Source organism: Silene latifolia, chromosome 11 (genome assembly GCF_048544455.1).
Source record: "Silene latifolia isolate original U9 population chromosome 11, ASM4854445v1, whole genome shotgun sequence".
Taxonomy (NCBI): Eukaryota; Viridiplantae; Streptophyta; class Magnoliopsida; order Caryophyllales; family Caryophyllaceae; genus Silene; species Silene latifolia.
In genome coordinates this window covers 202,707,348-202,722,739 of record NC_133536.1, presented here as the reverse complement: position 1 = coordinate 202,722,739, position 15,392 = coordinate 202,707,348, and the positions used below count along the sequence as shown (strand labels likewise).

General features: G+C 37.8%; 2 protein-coding genes across 4 annotated transcripts; one reads left to right on the top strand and one right to left on the bottom strand.

The window, feature by feature from the left end:
• Positions 1–434: 434 nt before the first annotated feature.
• Positions 435–9,743, top strand: LOC141612341 (UTP--glucose-1-phosphate uridylyltransferase 3, chloroplastic). Of its 2 annotated transcripts, none has more exons than XM_074431096.1 (17): positions 435–1,414; positions 3,443–3,620; positions 3,700–3,849; positions 4,021–4,182; positions 4,284–4,456; positions 4,564–4,630; positions 5,030–5,193; positions 5,467–5,625; positions 5,821–5,912; positions 6,068–6,162; positions 6,633–6,710; positions 7,044–7,139; positions 7,496–7,570; positions 7,646–7,737; positions 7,820–7,982; positions 8,713–8,773; positions 9,224–9,743. In XM_074431096.1, exons 1-17 carry the CDS (start codon positions 720–722, stop codon positions 9,334–9,336), a joined length of 2,613 nt encoding a protein of 870 aa, XP_074287197.1. In that variant the 5' UTR covers positions 435–719; the 3' UTR covers positions 9,337–9,743. The 2 variants fall into 2 exon arrangements, with proteins under 2 accessions (XP_074287197.1, XP_074287195.1); XM_074431094.1 differs by having other exon boundaries at positions 459–1,414; positions 6,065–6,162.
• Positions 9,744–9,928: 185 nt separating this feature from the next.
• LOC141612342 (COX assembly mitochondrial protein 1) lies at positions 9,929–14,379 on the bottom strand. Of its 2 annotated transcripts, none has more exons than XM_074431097.1 (5): positions 14,241–14,379; positions 11,076–11,146; positions 10,899–10,954; positions 10,585–10,689; positions 9,929–10,472 (listed from the first exon to the last, which is right to left on the bottom strand). In XM_074431097.1, the coding sequence occupies exons 3-5, from the start codon at positions 10,941–10,943 to the stop codon at positions 10,380–10,382; spliced, it is 243 nt and encodes an 80-aa protein (XP_074287198.1). In that variant the 5' UTR covers positions 10,944–10,954; positions 11,076–11,146; positions 14,241–14,379; the 3' UTR covers positions 9,929–10,379. The 2 variants fall into 2 exon arrangements, with proteins under 2 accessions (XP_074287198.1, XP_074287199.1); XM_074431098.1 differs by having other exon boundaries at positions 10,899–10,946.
• Between the last annotated feature and the right edge of the window lie 1,013 nt (positions 14,380–15,392).

Here is a 15,392-nt window from a genome sequence, read left to right as displayed (position 1 = left end):
TTTTCAGGGTCAACTACCGGTCAAGGCAAGTAAATCGAAACCTAAAATAATATGTTAATTTGGTCGAAATCCAGCTCTATAAGCAGTGGTAGAGCTAGGATTCCCCGTAAGAGAGGGGGGTGGGGGGGGGGATTACAACACGTACGAATTGGTAATATTATAAAGTAAATCTCGAAAAAAATCAAAAATTTTGACTAAAATATTCAAAATTCCCAATTGTCAGCGAAGACGAGCGCCCCTACTAACCCCCTAAATCCATCACTATCCATAAGTGTGAGGAGTATCCAACCCGGCCGACTATTTAACAAGTTTACTCCCAAGCAACTAAAATTAAACGTGATCAATAATCTAAAAATAGAGGGACTGAACAAACCAATCACAAACAAGCAACAATAGATGAATAGGATATAATTTTGGACACTTTCTCTTCTTCTAACAACAAACATACATAATTCGATACTACTCTAACTTCACAATTCACACTTGGCACTCATCCTCATTCCTCACTACTATCCCCACGAGTTTGGGCATATACCCTTTACTCATTTTATCCTTCCCGCATCTTCTTCTTTACACTCCCTCGTCCCTATTTTATCCCCCACTCCCCTCCTTCACTCCCTCCACAATTCCCACCTTAATTCCCGACTTTAAACCATTGATCGAGTCTCAACCATCACCCGCATTCTAATATTCCCGACTCTCCGCATTGAATTAGTAAAATGGCGCCAAGCGCGCCCACATTACAACACCACAATCACCGCATAACCTTCCTACCTTCCCAAATTAGTAATTCATTCACCTCCCTCACCTTCCCTACCCTCCTCCGACCTTCCAAATATGGAAACTTCCACCGCACCTCACATTTACCACAATCTCTCTCCTCCGCCACCTCCGCCGCTCTCACGTCAGCGCCGTCGAAGTCTCCGTCGTCTCCGCCGCCCTCGCTCGATTTCCCGGCGGAAATCTCGCGGCTCCGGAGCCTAATTTCGAGGCTCTCCGCCGCCGCGAGCTTGGAGCAGAAACACCGAGTCATCGACGGCGACGAGCGAGTCCGACGATTCTTCAATTCGACTCGGAGTGAATTCGCTAGGGTTTTGGAATCGCTCCGGTTGGACTCGTTCGAGTTGTACCTGGTGAAATGTGTGGTGGCCGCGGGGCAGGAGCACGTAATTGATAGCTACAGCGGTGGTGCTGACGTGGAGGAGAGAGAATATGAGTCCTCGTCGGCGAGGGGGTCGTTGAAGAGTGCGTTGTATGCGTTGGTGGAGATGATTGAGAGTTGGGATATGGTGGGAGAGGTGAATTTGGGGGTGAGCAAAGGTTTGGTTGATCATGAGATTGTTGCTTTTGAAAAGTTGTTGAGGATTTTGAAGGATTTGGAGAGTTTTTATGATTGCATTGGTGGTATTCTTGGGTGAGTTCTTTTCCATTGTTTTTTCGGTTTTTCTAACGTGTGTCTTTTAGGCACACGTTAGAAAAACCGTTGGTATTTTTCTTTTGTAATTCTTGTTTTTGTTAATGCTAGTTAGTTTTTGTCTACTGTAGCCGTGCAGGTGTAGTTAATTAGCTTTATTATACCCGCTCCATCGAAGTTTATTGTTAATTTATTCGGCATGAATGGTATTTTAATAAAAAAAATAAACAAATGATTGGATGGGACGAGGAGGGAGTAAGATGTTTGGACCAGTATATTTGACCAATTATGTGAGGCGGAATTTGAAAGATATTGTTTTCATTAGATGATGAGGTATAGAAGCTATCACACAAAGGAATTAGCTAACTACTTCCCACTTAGTAATTTAATGTTAATGTGTGTGCTCAGTTCAGAAGAATTTGGATGACAGAAGTTATCGCAATGTAAATTCAGTTTTTAGTGGAATTTTCAATTATATCAAGTTATCAATTAATCGAATGATTAAAATTGCTAGATTTAGCTAATGTTGCAATATTGACAAGCTTGGGTCTTGACGGAATAATGCATAGAAGCTCAAGTTGTGGTCATGGAGTTGTAAGAACAATGTAGTCGTTGTGGTACTAGCTAGCTTAACCAGTAGGACAGGCCGACGGGATCAATGGGGGAAGGGTGGCTCTGGTAATTTGGTACCCATTTTTCATTATTCTTCGTGGCTTCTTTGAGCCAGTAGGACAGTATATTTCAGTGACTTGTGTGTTTCGAGACTTGTTTACTTGTGATTGTCCTTTGTCATTGAATGAGAAACGGATCGCAATACCTATATCATAGATGAGCCAATGAATGGTGATTTAGACATTGATTTGTGGAATTGTGGTCTGGTCTGTTCTCTGTTATGTTATTGGACATGTATAGACCTCGTAGTGTGTGAGTCTAGCACGGTGAAGTTTATTTCCAGGGTCCTTTGCTGACAAAATTGAAGGATAAATATGGACATAACTGGATTATGTGACGCAATTACATAGGCCACTGCACTAGTTTATGTAATCTAAATATATGAACGGCTTAATAGCGATTGACTAGTTAAAGGGCTGTCATGTCTTTATCCCTTACCCCTAGTTTGCATGGAGGGATTTGGATGAAGGAAGGGGATGAAAATGGAGGAGTGTAACTTCAATTGCTGGTCAGTAAATTGGATTGGAGGGAAACTGAAAGATGCCACAAGCCAAATTAAAAACCTTCTAACCTAGAAAAGGCTTGTAAGTAAACAACATAGCTCCATATTTCGTACCCCTTCTTCACCTTCCCTCTTTCGATTGTATCCAAACAAATCCTTATGATTCACTACACAAATCCATGTTCTAACGTCATTCTAGTTTATCACAATGCATTTTTCCCATAGGTAGTGGAACACTGAAGAAAGGATTTGTTAGCAATGCTTGGGTAACATTGACGTGATAGACATACAGAAACTGTGCCCAGATACTATTTCCCAAAACTTTGAATAACTGACTCTATAGTTTGTTGTTTTCCTGTATTTATGGCATGTAACTAATAATTGGATTACAGTGTGGTGATGTCACCTGTTCTCTGAACTACTGTAATGTCTGTTAATGAAACAGTAGTACCCACAAATGTATATAAAAAACAAAGTTCAGAACTAAATACTTTGGTGACTGCTTAATGCTGATTACGTTATATAATGCTCAGAGGTAACTAAGTTAAAAAAGCGTCATCAAACTTGAAATGGTGAAACTTACATCAGAAATTGCGGTTCGTTCCTGGTACTCTTAATAGATCTGTGAACACACCAGTTTTCACAATATAGTGGAAACATACCATATAACTTGCTTCTCGTTGGTCGACTAGCTGTACATCTTTTTATCTTTCTGATCATTTACCGCATTCGTTTGAACAGAATAACTTTATGTCTTAGTGGTCGAAATAAGAAAATAGATTTTACCTCTTCAGAAGTTTTTGCCATTTTTCTGCTGAATCTCTGGAGTAATATCAAGCACACCTGGCTGACAGATATCAGATAACCGTGCTAGAGCTTTTAGCCGAGACAGCATATGGGCAGACTAGAGATAGGTCCCAGCACATGAAGGACTCATTGAAATGCCAATTTGTGGAAGTACATTCTCCCAAAGGCCTTGAGCTCTCTAAAAATATAGAGTATGCATCACAAGCAGCTTTGTGGGGAATTGAGGTCTGTATTGTAGTATAAATTGCATTTTCTTTGAAATTTTGAAATTTGTTTTGGGGTATTTATGGTGCAACTATATCAGGGTTTACCGCTCCTAGGTGAAATATATCCATTGGGTGGCTCTGCAGACAGGCTTGGTTTGGTTGATCCTGATACTGGTGAATGTCTTCCTGCCGCTATGCTTCCTTACTGTGGGCGGACTTTGTTGGAAGGTCTTATCAGGGATCTTCAGGTTTACAGTTTACACTACTTCTGCTAGGACTTCATAAATTCTCTTTATCTCTCATTTTTCTTTCTTTCTTTCTTTTTTTTTTTCCCCGCTCAGTTTACCTTCAAGCGACTTCTTAGTTATCTCTTTGCATTTTAACTTATGGTTATGTCTCTTCTTTTTCAATGATTCAAGGCAAGAGAATATTTATACTTCAAGCTGTATGGGAAACAATGCATCACTCCTGTTGGAATAATGACAAGTGCTGCAAAAAACAACCATGATCGCATCAGTACACTCTTAGACAAGCTTAAATGGTTTGGAAGAGGTCGATCAAAATTTAATCTTTTTGAACAGGTTTAATTTGCAAGCATATTCCACTTTGACATTTTTTTTAGTCGTTCTTATTATGTCGATTGATTGTAACTGTACAAGGATATTGCTGGTATTGCTTGCAGCCTCTTGTTCCAGCAATCAGTGCCCAAGATGGTGAATGGCTGATTTCTGAACCATTTACACCAGTTTGCAAACCTGGTGGTCATGGGGTCATTTGGAAACTTGCATATGACAAGGGTGTCTTCCAGTGGTTTTACAATCATGGAAGGAAAGGTGCAACCATGCGTCAAGTCAGGTAGGCTCAAACTCTCAACTTTTTTATCTGAATTTGTTTTCCCGTTTTCTCTTATTTTTCTCTCTGCATATCTCATTGAGCACCAATTGATGTCAATGACCTTGCAGTAATGTTGTGGCTGCCACAGATTTAACTCTGTTAGCGTTGGCAGGAATTGGCTTACACCATGGAAAGGTTTGTTTGGATTCTCTCTTATAATTCATCCATCAAAATACTGGTAAAGCCATCAATATTTGGCTGTGGATAGGATAATTCCTCGTCTTTCCCTTGGTCCATGATCTCTTTAGCACTTGAGTATATTACTGTTTGCTCTCCATTTGTGTCAGTATTACCAAGGAGTTTTCGTATGAGTGATGGACTTGCGTCTTCCGACTCCGATTGTTTAAAATGATCTATATTATCCTAATGGCTTCTGTGTTTTTTTAAAAATTATCTTATAATATATGATATATTCGACCTGCGGGTATTTAGGTGCTAAACATATAGCATTTTAGGGTTGCAAATGGAGACATACATATGCATTCATATGTCAGTGCTGTCCAACTTCAATGGCTCTGCTTCTTGCTTTTGCAGAAACTAGGATTTGCATCATGCAAGAGGAACCCCGAGGCTACGGAAGGGATTAATGTTTTGATTGAAAAGAAGGAAAAAAGCGGGAAGTGGGCTTATGGCCTTTCATGCATCGAGTACACCGAGTTTGATAAGTTTGGGATCCCTAATGCATTTTCACATAAGAGGTATTGTCATCTATGAAACCTATCTAAGGCTTCTCGTTCACTTTGAAGAAGAAAAAAACGCCACGTGACCTTTATTTATTGTACATGGGAGGCAAAATCAATTAGTGTACTAAGCACTGAGGCCTCTCAGCCTGGTGATCTGCATTTACCGAATACTTATGCTACATTGCTACTTAGTGTGCAATTCTGTATTTTGATTAAACCAAATGCTTGTTTGCATTTCTGATTTTATTTTGCCTCTGCATTGATAAATAAATGTTAATGATTCCCCAGCTTGCTATCTGAGTTTCCAGCCAACACAAACATTTTATATGTTGATTTACATTCCGCCGAGCAAGTTGCATCACGAAATGATGACACCAGTTTACCTGGATTGGTTCTAAATATTAAGAAGCAAATTGAATTTATCGATCAGTATGGCATCACGCGCAGGTAAAACTACAGCTTTCGACTTTTGTGCATCCCCTTTCCTTGTCTTTGGGGCAAAAAACATTAAGGAATGCCGGAAGTTCCCCTCATGCATAGTTGCTTACTTGTATATCAATGAAAAAGTGAATTCTGTAGTATATGGACGGATATAAAAGCTTTTTTTGGAAGGACTTTTAACATTAGTCTGGCTTGTTGCAGAGTGTCTGGTGGCAGGTTGGAATGCACAATGCAAAATATTGCAGATAATTTTTGCAACACCTATGGATCTCGATATTATGGAGTAAAAGAAGGTTTGAACTTCTGCACGATTCAGACACTGTATTTTATTTTATTTTTTTATTTTTTTGTTTTTTTCTCCCGAGACTCTGTATTTTATTTAGTTTGCGACTTGCCTTATTATATCTATGCTGATTTATTCATCTTCCTGATTTGACAATAATAGCAGATCATCTTGATACGTATATGGTATATAATGAGCGAAGAAGGGTCACATCATCCGCCAAGAAGAAAAGAAAGCATGGCAACAACTCTCTTCACCAGGTATTCAACTGTGACTTCCAACCTTGTTTTTGAGCACATCACCTTTGGAATTCCTACTCGTAGTAGCGTGCCACCTTAACTTTATATGGGTATGATAGCCGTTTACCTCGTTGCTGGCTTTTCTCATATATGCTTATTTATGTGTGGTAAATTTAAATGCAAAACCTATTAGTGTTATCTTGTGTGAGACTTGGCATGATAATCTGGAGGTTGTTCTCTTGATTTATATCATAAAGAGTGCAGAGAAAGTGCGTTTAGCTAAATGTCAGTCATTGAGGATTTGAGGTTCAACATTTTAGTTTCATTGACATCAAAAGGATGTAGTATAAGTGCGATTTTACGCTAGAGTACTGCATAAATCTATCGTTTCGTAAAGGAAGTGTGGCTTACTGACTATACTATATGAAGGCTGGCATGTGATTAGAGTCTTAGAGAAGCTAGTGAACGATTGTGTTCTTTGCTATTTGCAGACTCCAGATGGAGCATTGTTGGACATCACGAGGAATGCTTATGATCTCCTTTCCAATTGCAGTATAAAGCTTCCAGAAGTATGCAATTTCTTATCACATAAAACTTCTATCTTCTTTAGACATTTTATAATCTATTGTGCCTTCATGGCAATCTATCATCCCAAATAATTAGTATTCATGGGAAAGATGCTCTAATTAGAAGGCAGATGGCCACTTTCTCATGAATGCTCTAATTTAATAGCCTTTGAGGCGAGTCCCTGGTAACAGTTATTGGGCATGGTTACTATGCTAGAAAGAGATGGTGCATTAATCTACTTTTGGTATGGAAGAAGCTGGTGGAAATAATAATTTTGAGGCAAGCTAAACATGATATGTGTCGAGCAATTGATATTCCAACTTTATATTCTGCAGGTTGGAGGTAATGAGAACTACATTGAGTCTGGTCCTCCATACCTCATATTTCTACATCCTGCTTTAGGTCCCTTATGGGAGGTTTCGAGACAAAAGGTGAGCTTAATACCTTTCATAACTTTTGCTAGTCAGATCCTCTGATCTCAACCTCCCTTCTCTTTTAGAAGTGGGGAGAGGTTTTTATTTTATCCTATCTGGTAAAGGAAGCCATTAGCCCGTTTTCTACGTTAATGGGTTTGAGCTCAAGTCATGAGTACCACTTATTAATGACTTCAGCTGGCAGTAGCAGAGAGAATGTCTATTTTAATGTAAAAGCATGTAAGCTTTTGATTTCTTTGGGATTGTTGGTCCTACCATCCTCCCAAAAGTAAAGAAAAAGGGGCTTGAGAGTTTTTTGCAATCTTGTACTCTTTGGTTTCTACTACTGAACTATTTATTGTTTGCCTTTCTAGTTTCATGGAGGTTCCATATCCAAGGGCTCAGAGTTGCAAATTGAGGTTGCTGAGTTCTTCTGGAAGGATGTTGAGGTGGTAGCTGTTTGAACTAGTATATATTGAAGTTGAGGGAATTGAAATTCTGTAGCTGACTTGGTTCTGTTTCAGCTTGTTGGCAGCATGGTCATTTTGGCAGAAAATGTGATGGGCTCTATAAGGCCTGAGGCAACTGGGGAACCTTTACTAGAATATGGTCACAGGTAATTTCTGCAACCATCTTCCCCTTCCCTGTGGTATGAAACGCAGGAGAAGAGAACTCATAAAATTTGGTGGTTTGTGTAGGTGTGCTAGGTGTAGGCTGCAGAACGTCAAGGTGTTGAACAAAGGGATTGACTGGGACTGTGGAAGCAACATATACTGGAAGCATGAGGTGCATCGGGTTGAGGGTTTGAAGATTATACTGCATGGAAATGCTGAATTTGATGCGACTGATGTCACTTTTGAGGTAAAATTTTGTGATATAGTATTTGATTATTTGGCATGAGATGGTCTTGCTAGATTGTTATGAGAAGAAGTGCTGAATTGTTCTATGTACAACAACAATATTACGTAAGTGTCTACAGAGCTCCCACAGCCTTACAACACTACGAGGGACTAAAAATTGGGTCGGTATTGCATCAAATGATTGGTGCTTCACAATAAAATGAAAAACAATCAACTTAGTGAGCAGTTTTGCTTTATTCCATTGTAATGAATTATTTTAAGGAGTCTTCTGTCCTTTTCAGCCATCAATATGTTTGCTGAAAGATATATGCATGTAGCAAAATTCGGATCCGGTATTTCAGGTTGTAAGCTATATATACTATATAGTCAATGTGGACTCGATCTCGGAGTAGGTCATCCTGACTTGATCTCAGTCATTGCACTATAAATTTGGTCGAGGCTACCTCAAAATGTTATAGTAACCTTTAAAGTCTTGATAGCTCGGCTGTGATGCAGTGTTTATCAAGATTTAAGGTCACCCTCCATTTGTAGATGAATGACTGCAAAGAGTATTTTGCTGAAGGGTATTTAGTCACTTGTACGTCTAATTTATACTCCGTATTAAACAATCAAGAGTTTATAGAAGCCAGAATCTGTAGTTCCATGGACCATAATGTACAACCACTGATGTTGATATACTGACGCATAATTTTATCCTCAGTGAAGCATTTAACAAATTGTTTGCAATGCAGGGGAATCATGTATTTGAGGTTCCTGATGGTCACAAGTTGAAAATTACATCTGCTAATCCAGGTTTGTGACTAGAATTTTAATCATTGATTGTTGCGCCTTCATCTGTATTGCCACTAATTTCCTGTCAAAGAAGAGAATCTAAATATAAATGGACATATGTTTAGGGCGAAGGGTGGAAAAAATCGATCTGTTACCTGTTTCACCCAGTCTTTCACCCATTTATTCTTGGTTGTGTCGAAATTTCAGCAGGTGAAATTGACAGGCATACAACACAAGACACTGTTAATTTTTACTAAGGACATATTTGCCTGAAAAATGTTTAAATCTAGACTGCTGGGCCTGCAACCTATGTTAATATTGGAATATAAAAGGCCTTGTATGAATAATAGATTTTTCTTCACTTTATTCAAACAGAGAACTAATTTCTGCAACACCATGAAAACACAGAATTCTTATGAGGATCTAAACAAGTAGAGAAACCAGTTAACAAGGTTACTTGTTAAATTTCAGGTTTGTCACTGCAATTAGATCCCATTGAAGGTTCAAAGAAAGATAATGGAAGCTGGTTTTGGAAGTACAAAATAGATGGAACCCACATAAAGCTGGAGATGGTAGAGACCTAGAATACTAATTGCATTTTTTCCGTTCCATTGCTGTGAATCATGGTTCACAATGGAGCTCTCGGTGAATGGCGCACTTCCTCTGATTGGTTGAACACAAGTTGAACCTATACAAGCTATTCTTTAGGTACGAGTCTTGTTGTAGTTCCTTTCCCGGAATGTAACTTCAGTTTGTAAATGTTATGTAACACCATGAGTACATGAACAGTACCCATACCTGATGCCGCCTTCATATTACTAGGTTGGGTTAAGTGTCTTAATTTCATTATTTCACATAGGCTATTTCATTTTATATCATTCATTTAGAGTATATAATGTATAATTGTGTAGAGAATATTGTAATTACTCAGTTGCGAAAAATATGTGATGTAAATTGTAAACAGTTGAAGTTTGCACTTTCTGTTGTTCTATATCCAGTCTTATTTATGCAAGTCATAATATTAACTCGTAACCATACAAAGATTCAAGTATTGAGAGTTGCAACGGCTATGGCAATGTCGATGACTATTACAATCCGGTTAATTTCGTAACAGTCTAGATTAAATTACAATGATCTAACAGACCAAATTTTTCATTACAAAAAGCAATGTACTGATAAATGAAAAGGAGAAAATATATTAAATTAATCTTTTGAGAAAAGAAATGCACCTCTGGGATGATGAGGTCACAAAGGCAGTTTTGTTTTATTATTGATAGGTTTTGACCGGCTACCACCAGTCAAATGACTAAAAATAAACTAGGGGACGTTTGTTGACCAATTGTACTACTATGCTTCTTTACAGAGTGTAGATCAACTTCAATATCCAAGCCAACTAACATCTAATGTACCATGTTTCAATGACTTGATCACTTAGATCTCGGTCCTTTGCCTAGAATAGAAACATTCAAAAAACTTCCACAAAACTTGGAAGTCGGAAGAAGCTCATCCTAGTACCTTAACAAATTGACTCTTGAATGTCATTGACAGTAAATTATACATAAGTCATCAACAAAGTTGCCAAAAAATGAAGATAGGTGGAAAACGGTCTCGTATAACTTGCAAGGGCTTAAGTTTGCTGTGCAGTTTCCTTTCTGTAAGCCTGTAGTGTCTCTTTCAGTTTTTTGCTCTCTTCAAAGTTAATCTTCCGCTTTACAGCTTTCTGAGAATTAACGACATTTCTCACTACTAATGATTTATGTACAGAAAAGTTAAAAGAATTACATACATACATACATAAATAGAAGTCGACATCAAAAGGAACCAATAATTACCTCCTGCCTAAAGCAACGGTCAAGTTTAATCTTAAGTTGTGTACAGTTGCCAAAAAACTTGCCATAAGGGTGTTCCGCATGACATTTCTGGAATTCCTCGATTATCTGTACAATATATCAGTTAGTATGACGGCTATCACTGCTATAATAACACAAGGAGTCAAGGATCGCAAAAGCGGCATGCAAAAAGTACAAATCGAGGTAAAACAGAAACCGTTTATAATATCTCATTGATAGTTACAGCAATCTATTTGCAAAAGAAAAAGGTATTGTAAGATAAAATACTTTTAAACGTGAACTTTTGCTCAACTTACTTCAGCGCACATTGGATGTCGGTGTAATGTCAGTGGAGGATGCATCTTCTATAAAGCTAGCAAAAATTCGTTAAGGAAAATTTTTAGAGTTGGATAAAGATATAAAGTAAATTAATCATAGTTTCCTGTCTGGATGAATTAAGGAAACAAAGAACATAGCAGAAGAAATGAACACACCCGATATTAGGCGGGTTTAATCAACAGATAAGTGAGACTGTATATGTCCTCTTTCTAGGAAACTTGACAACCTGGAAAAACAAAAAGGAAGTCACAAAAGCATCATATGAAAGAGTCATATTAGTATAACACTAATCTTCTTACACTTGACCTTAATTGCCACCTGCTTCATTACCTAAACCTAAGCTCTAAATATTGCTATGAGTTTATCTGACAACCTCAATCCATTTTGACAGTCGTCTATGATCGTCTCAAAAAGCCAAACTTCAAATTTATAATACACGCTCTGACATCTTCACCAGTTCTGATTCTAAAATTAACTGAAAACTATTGGGAAGGATTCTATAGGTAAACATTAATGTGTTATATGGGAGGTGGCGCTAAACACCGCTAAATAGTAACTGGGACATTCATGTGGCACAAAAATGACACTGGTGCCTATGAGTTGATTTTGGGCAACATCAATTCATTTTGACATATTGTCCGAAACGATCTCAAAGCATCAATACTGAAGGTTACAATACACGCTAGAGACGACTTCAAAAGCATGGGCTCAATATTGATTCAAAAAATTGAAATGTATCCAAGCAATTCATAATTGCTCACATCAATAGTTCCAATATCAATTTTTTTGAATGTTCTACATATCAAAGTGTTCTACATCCATCTTCAACATGCTCCTTAGTAGAGACGGGGCAGGTGCAAACGCTATGCCACTAATCAGGTCACTCCTTTCGCACAAAAGTGATCCTAGAGTGTGACTGTGAATAACACATTTTCATGAAGTCCTGTGGGAGAGTATAGGAAGGTTGGATTTCAAGGTTACCATACAAACTCCCATATCAGAATATTTTAAAAACTACTGGGAAACATCCTACAAGTGCACACTAGTTGTGGTAATGATATATTGTCTAATATCATACGATAAAGGGTGTAAAGCCATTACAAGATACATGCACGGTAGGGTTTAACAAAGCTCAGCGGCTAAACCCGATTCATATGTAAGCATAAAAGTGGTCTTGGGCGGTAATATGAAAATGAGACAACTTCAACTTGTTTGAACAAAGTCGCTTGGGAATTGGGATGGCCTCGAAATGCAGAATTCAAAAGTTACAAAATACAACTAGGAAGAAATGCCAGTACAGGATAAATTACATTCGAAAATTGGCAAAGAGCTTCCTAGGGGTATACAATTAATTATACGTAATTGTACTAATATCAATTTAACTAATCTGAAATAGTAAAGTTGTATACCAAATTCTTTTTAACATCACTCTAGACAGGAAAATAACATCCAAACAACTAAACCATACACACATGTGGAACAAAAGTGGACCTATGGTTTATGCACTTTGACGCTCACAAATTGCTTAATGTGCATTAAAAGGCAACCTAGTGATACCTATTGACCATGGTAATACCAGTTAATTAACTATCAAACTTATATTGGTGTATCATCATCCTCGCGAATGAAAAGAGTCAACATAAAATACTACTCTGTACTAAGCAGCTAAGAAGGACACAACGTTGCACAAACGTGGCTCCTAAATACTTCTGAGTTAGACTTGCCAACCTTAACTCATGTCATAGAAGTTACCAAGATAGCTCCAAAGGCTCAATTAGAAGGTTATAATGCATGCAGCATGCCCTTGATGACATTTTCCTCTTTATTGTGGAAATCCCCCGTTAACCGGCTCTAGAGCCTGTTTTTCTTAAGCTAGAGCCTGCTTTGATTAAGAAAGTTTGCCCCATGAGGTACTGTTGTGAACATTGACCAAAAAAAACACATCCTACGGAGTGCATGAACTCGGACTTCGGATATAGATTGATCTGACAAAATAATAAAGTACCATATCACATTATCACACGAGCTCTAGTGACACCAATTGTCCCAATACCAGTTTTTTTTTTTTTTTTTTTTTTTTAAACAGAAGTCTTTCATCAAGCCATTATTGATATTACATGTGGTGGCCATACAATAGATAAATATGCTAGGCGGCCAAACTGGACTCCCACAAGAAATCACTTTGACAACGTTAGCCGACATATCAGAAGGCTAAATTAGAAGGTAACAATACAAATTGCTACATATATAATTATATATTACTGTGATAAGAACTTGTTGAACAAGAATTCGTCCAATATATCCAATAATAAAGAGGACTGACAACCATTTTCAAGATATGTCCAATTCCACCTCATTAAACATGTTCCTTTAGTGAACCTCTCTTAATTACTACTCCCTTCATCCAAATTATCACAAAGACTTCTAGAAAACCCTTTTACACAAGTCTATGTGAAACCCACATTACTCACACTCTGAGGGCCTAGAGTCTTAGTTAACATTTTTTGATAGCTCATGGCCATTTTATTAGCAATTAGTTATCGTTGCTTTCTAATAACCCGTTTTCTGCCATTGCCGATCACTTTATCACGTCAAGTTAACCCTTTATCTGTAATCATCCCGAGGCTTCACAATAAGTAATAGTGAACCCATTTCCCAGGAGATTGACTTCCAATTTATATGGCCCTCCTTTGATGTTGTTGGTATAACAACAACAAATGACAGCAAAATCGACTTTGTATAGAAAATATAATGGTACACTGTTACTCCCAAACAATTGTTGTTCACACTGTCGTGCTAAAAAACTCTGTAGAAAATTTTAACGGCAAATGAAGTTGTTCTACCAAGTACCAACATCAATTTTGCCATTATAATCTCTAAACGTTTTTTAGCACGACCGTGAGAAAACGATTGTTTAATGAATCAAACTAGACAAGCTACACAATATCCCGGCATAATATTCCAATAAATCAATGATCAGAATTGATTACATTGACGATGTAAAGGATATATTGTACATTTGTACATAGTATAAAATGATCAAATTACATCCCACACAAGCGAGTCAATCCTGCATCTCTAACTCAAATTCGAAACCCTAATTCAACTAAGATTTGTAATTGGGAACAATTCGAAACCATAAAATACAGAACCTAAGAGTATAAATGGCTGGTAATAATCACAAGTTTCGCATCCAAATTTGGGGAAAATATATCGAAAATCAATTGAAACATTGAAGATCAACAGAAACCCTAATTCGATTATAGAGAGAAAGAGAATTCATGATATAGTAAGAAAACAAGAGCGAGAGAGTAGCTTACCAGAGAAGCGGTTAACGGTGGCGGGGAATTCTGGACAGGAGAATTGAGCGTGTGACGAGCCTCCGGTTTAATTTAACGAGACTAATTTGCGTAACCGAGTGTCTAACCACTCAAAGACGGTGTGGAATGTGGAAGGCCGAGGAAACGTGATTAGGTGAGATTATCATACACTAAAGTTAGATTCTGTTTTTCACTAATTTTTATTATTTTTATATTATTTAAACTTATCTCAAACTCATCTAAGAATGTCTTAGTCAGATTCACAACTCTACTTATTCATTTCACTTAGGCTGGCTGTTCACTCAGTGGTCCAGACCAAAGACCAGACTGGACCGGACCATTTGGTCCGGACTAGACCGGACCGAATTTTGTTTGGTCCGGTCCACGGTCCACCTATTTACTCTACTTTGGTCTTTGGTCCGGTCCTGGACCAATCCGAATGGACCGCGGACCGGACCATGGACCGAAGTTATGTAATAAAATAATTTTTAAATTTGTAATATTATTGATTTTATTTTCTACTTTGTTTACACGTATTATAGGATGTGTAATTATGTAATTAAATCTCGTAAGAAAATAATGTTGTTTATTTTGATCATTACGAACTTCTCGAGTGCTAGTTTTATATGGTAAAACATGTCAATGACAATAATATTTGGTCCACTTTGGTCCATTTGGTCCGGTCCGGTCCACGTGTTTTTGTGGTCCAGACCGGACTGGACCAATATTAATAAGGTCCGGTCCTCGGTCCACCTCTTAACCCTTATTTGGTCTTCGGTCCAGAGAGTTTGGTCCGGTCCGGTCTGGTCCCGGACCAATAAACACCCAAAGTCTTAAGTTAAGTTTTACAAACTTATTCTTTTTACAAACTTAAAAAAAAACAAACAAAAAAATGACACATGATCCTCTCATTGAATAATTTTCTTTGAAAGTGGGGTCGAGACTTACCCAAAGTCTTAAGTTAAGTTTTGTATTTCCAAGACTCAACTTAAGACTTTGTTAAAACTTATCAAAACATTGTCTCAAAACTACCAATAATCTTACCCTTAGTTCATTTCAAAAATAAGTTAGCTTAGCTGGTAATGATGTAGGGGGTGATCACAAGCCTATTTCAACACGAGTTTGATTTTGTTCTGCTTGTATTTAGGAAGC

Bases quoted from the DNA above. Each gene is read 5' to 3' on its own strand.
- LOC141612341 (XM_074431094.1), top strand. From the start codon at position 720: ATGGCGCCAAGCGCGCCCACATTACAACACCACAATCACCGCATAACC. The intron at 7,140-7,495 runs GTGAGCTTAATA...TTGCCTTTCTAG, and splicing joins GGGAGGTTTCGAGACAAAAG to TTTCATGGAGGTTCCATATC. The intron at 7,571-7,645 runs GTGGTAGCTGTT...GTTCTGTTTCAG, and splicing joins TCTTCTGGAAGGATGTTGAG to CTTGTTGGCAGCATGGTCAT.
- LOC141612342 (XM_074431097.1), bottom strand. From the start codon at position 10,943: ATGCATCCTCCACTGACATTACACCGACATCCAATGTGCGCTGAA. The intron at 10,690-10,898 runs GTAAGTTGAGCA...TATATTGTACAG, and splicing joins GACATCCAATGTGCGCTGAA to ATAATCGAGGAATTCCAGAA. The intron at 10,473-10,584 runs GTAATTATTGGT...GTTAATTCTCAG, and splicing joins ACCGTTGCTTTAGGCAGGAG to AAAGCTGTAAAGCGGAAGAT.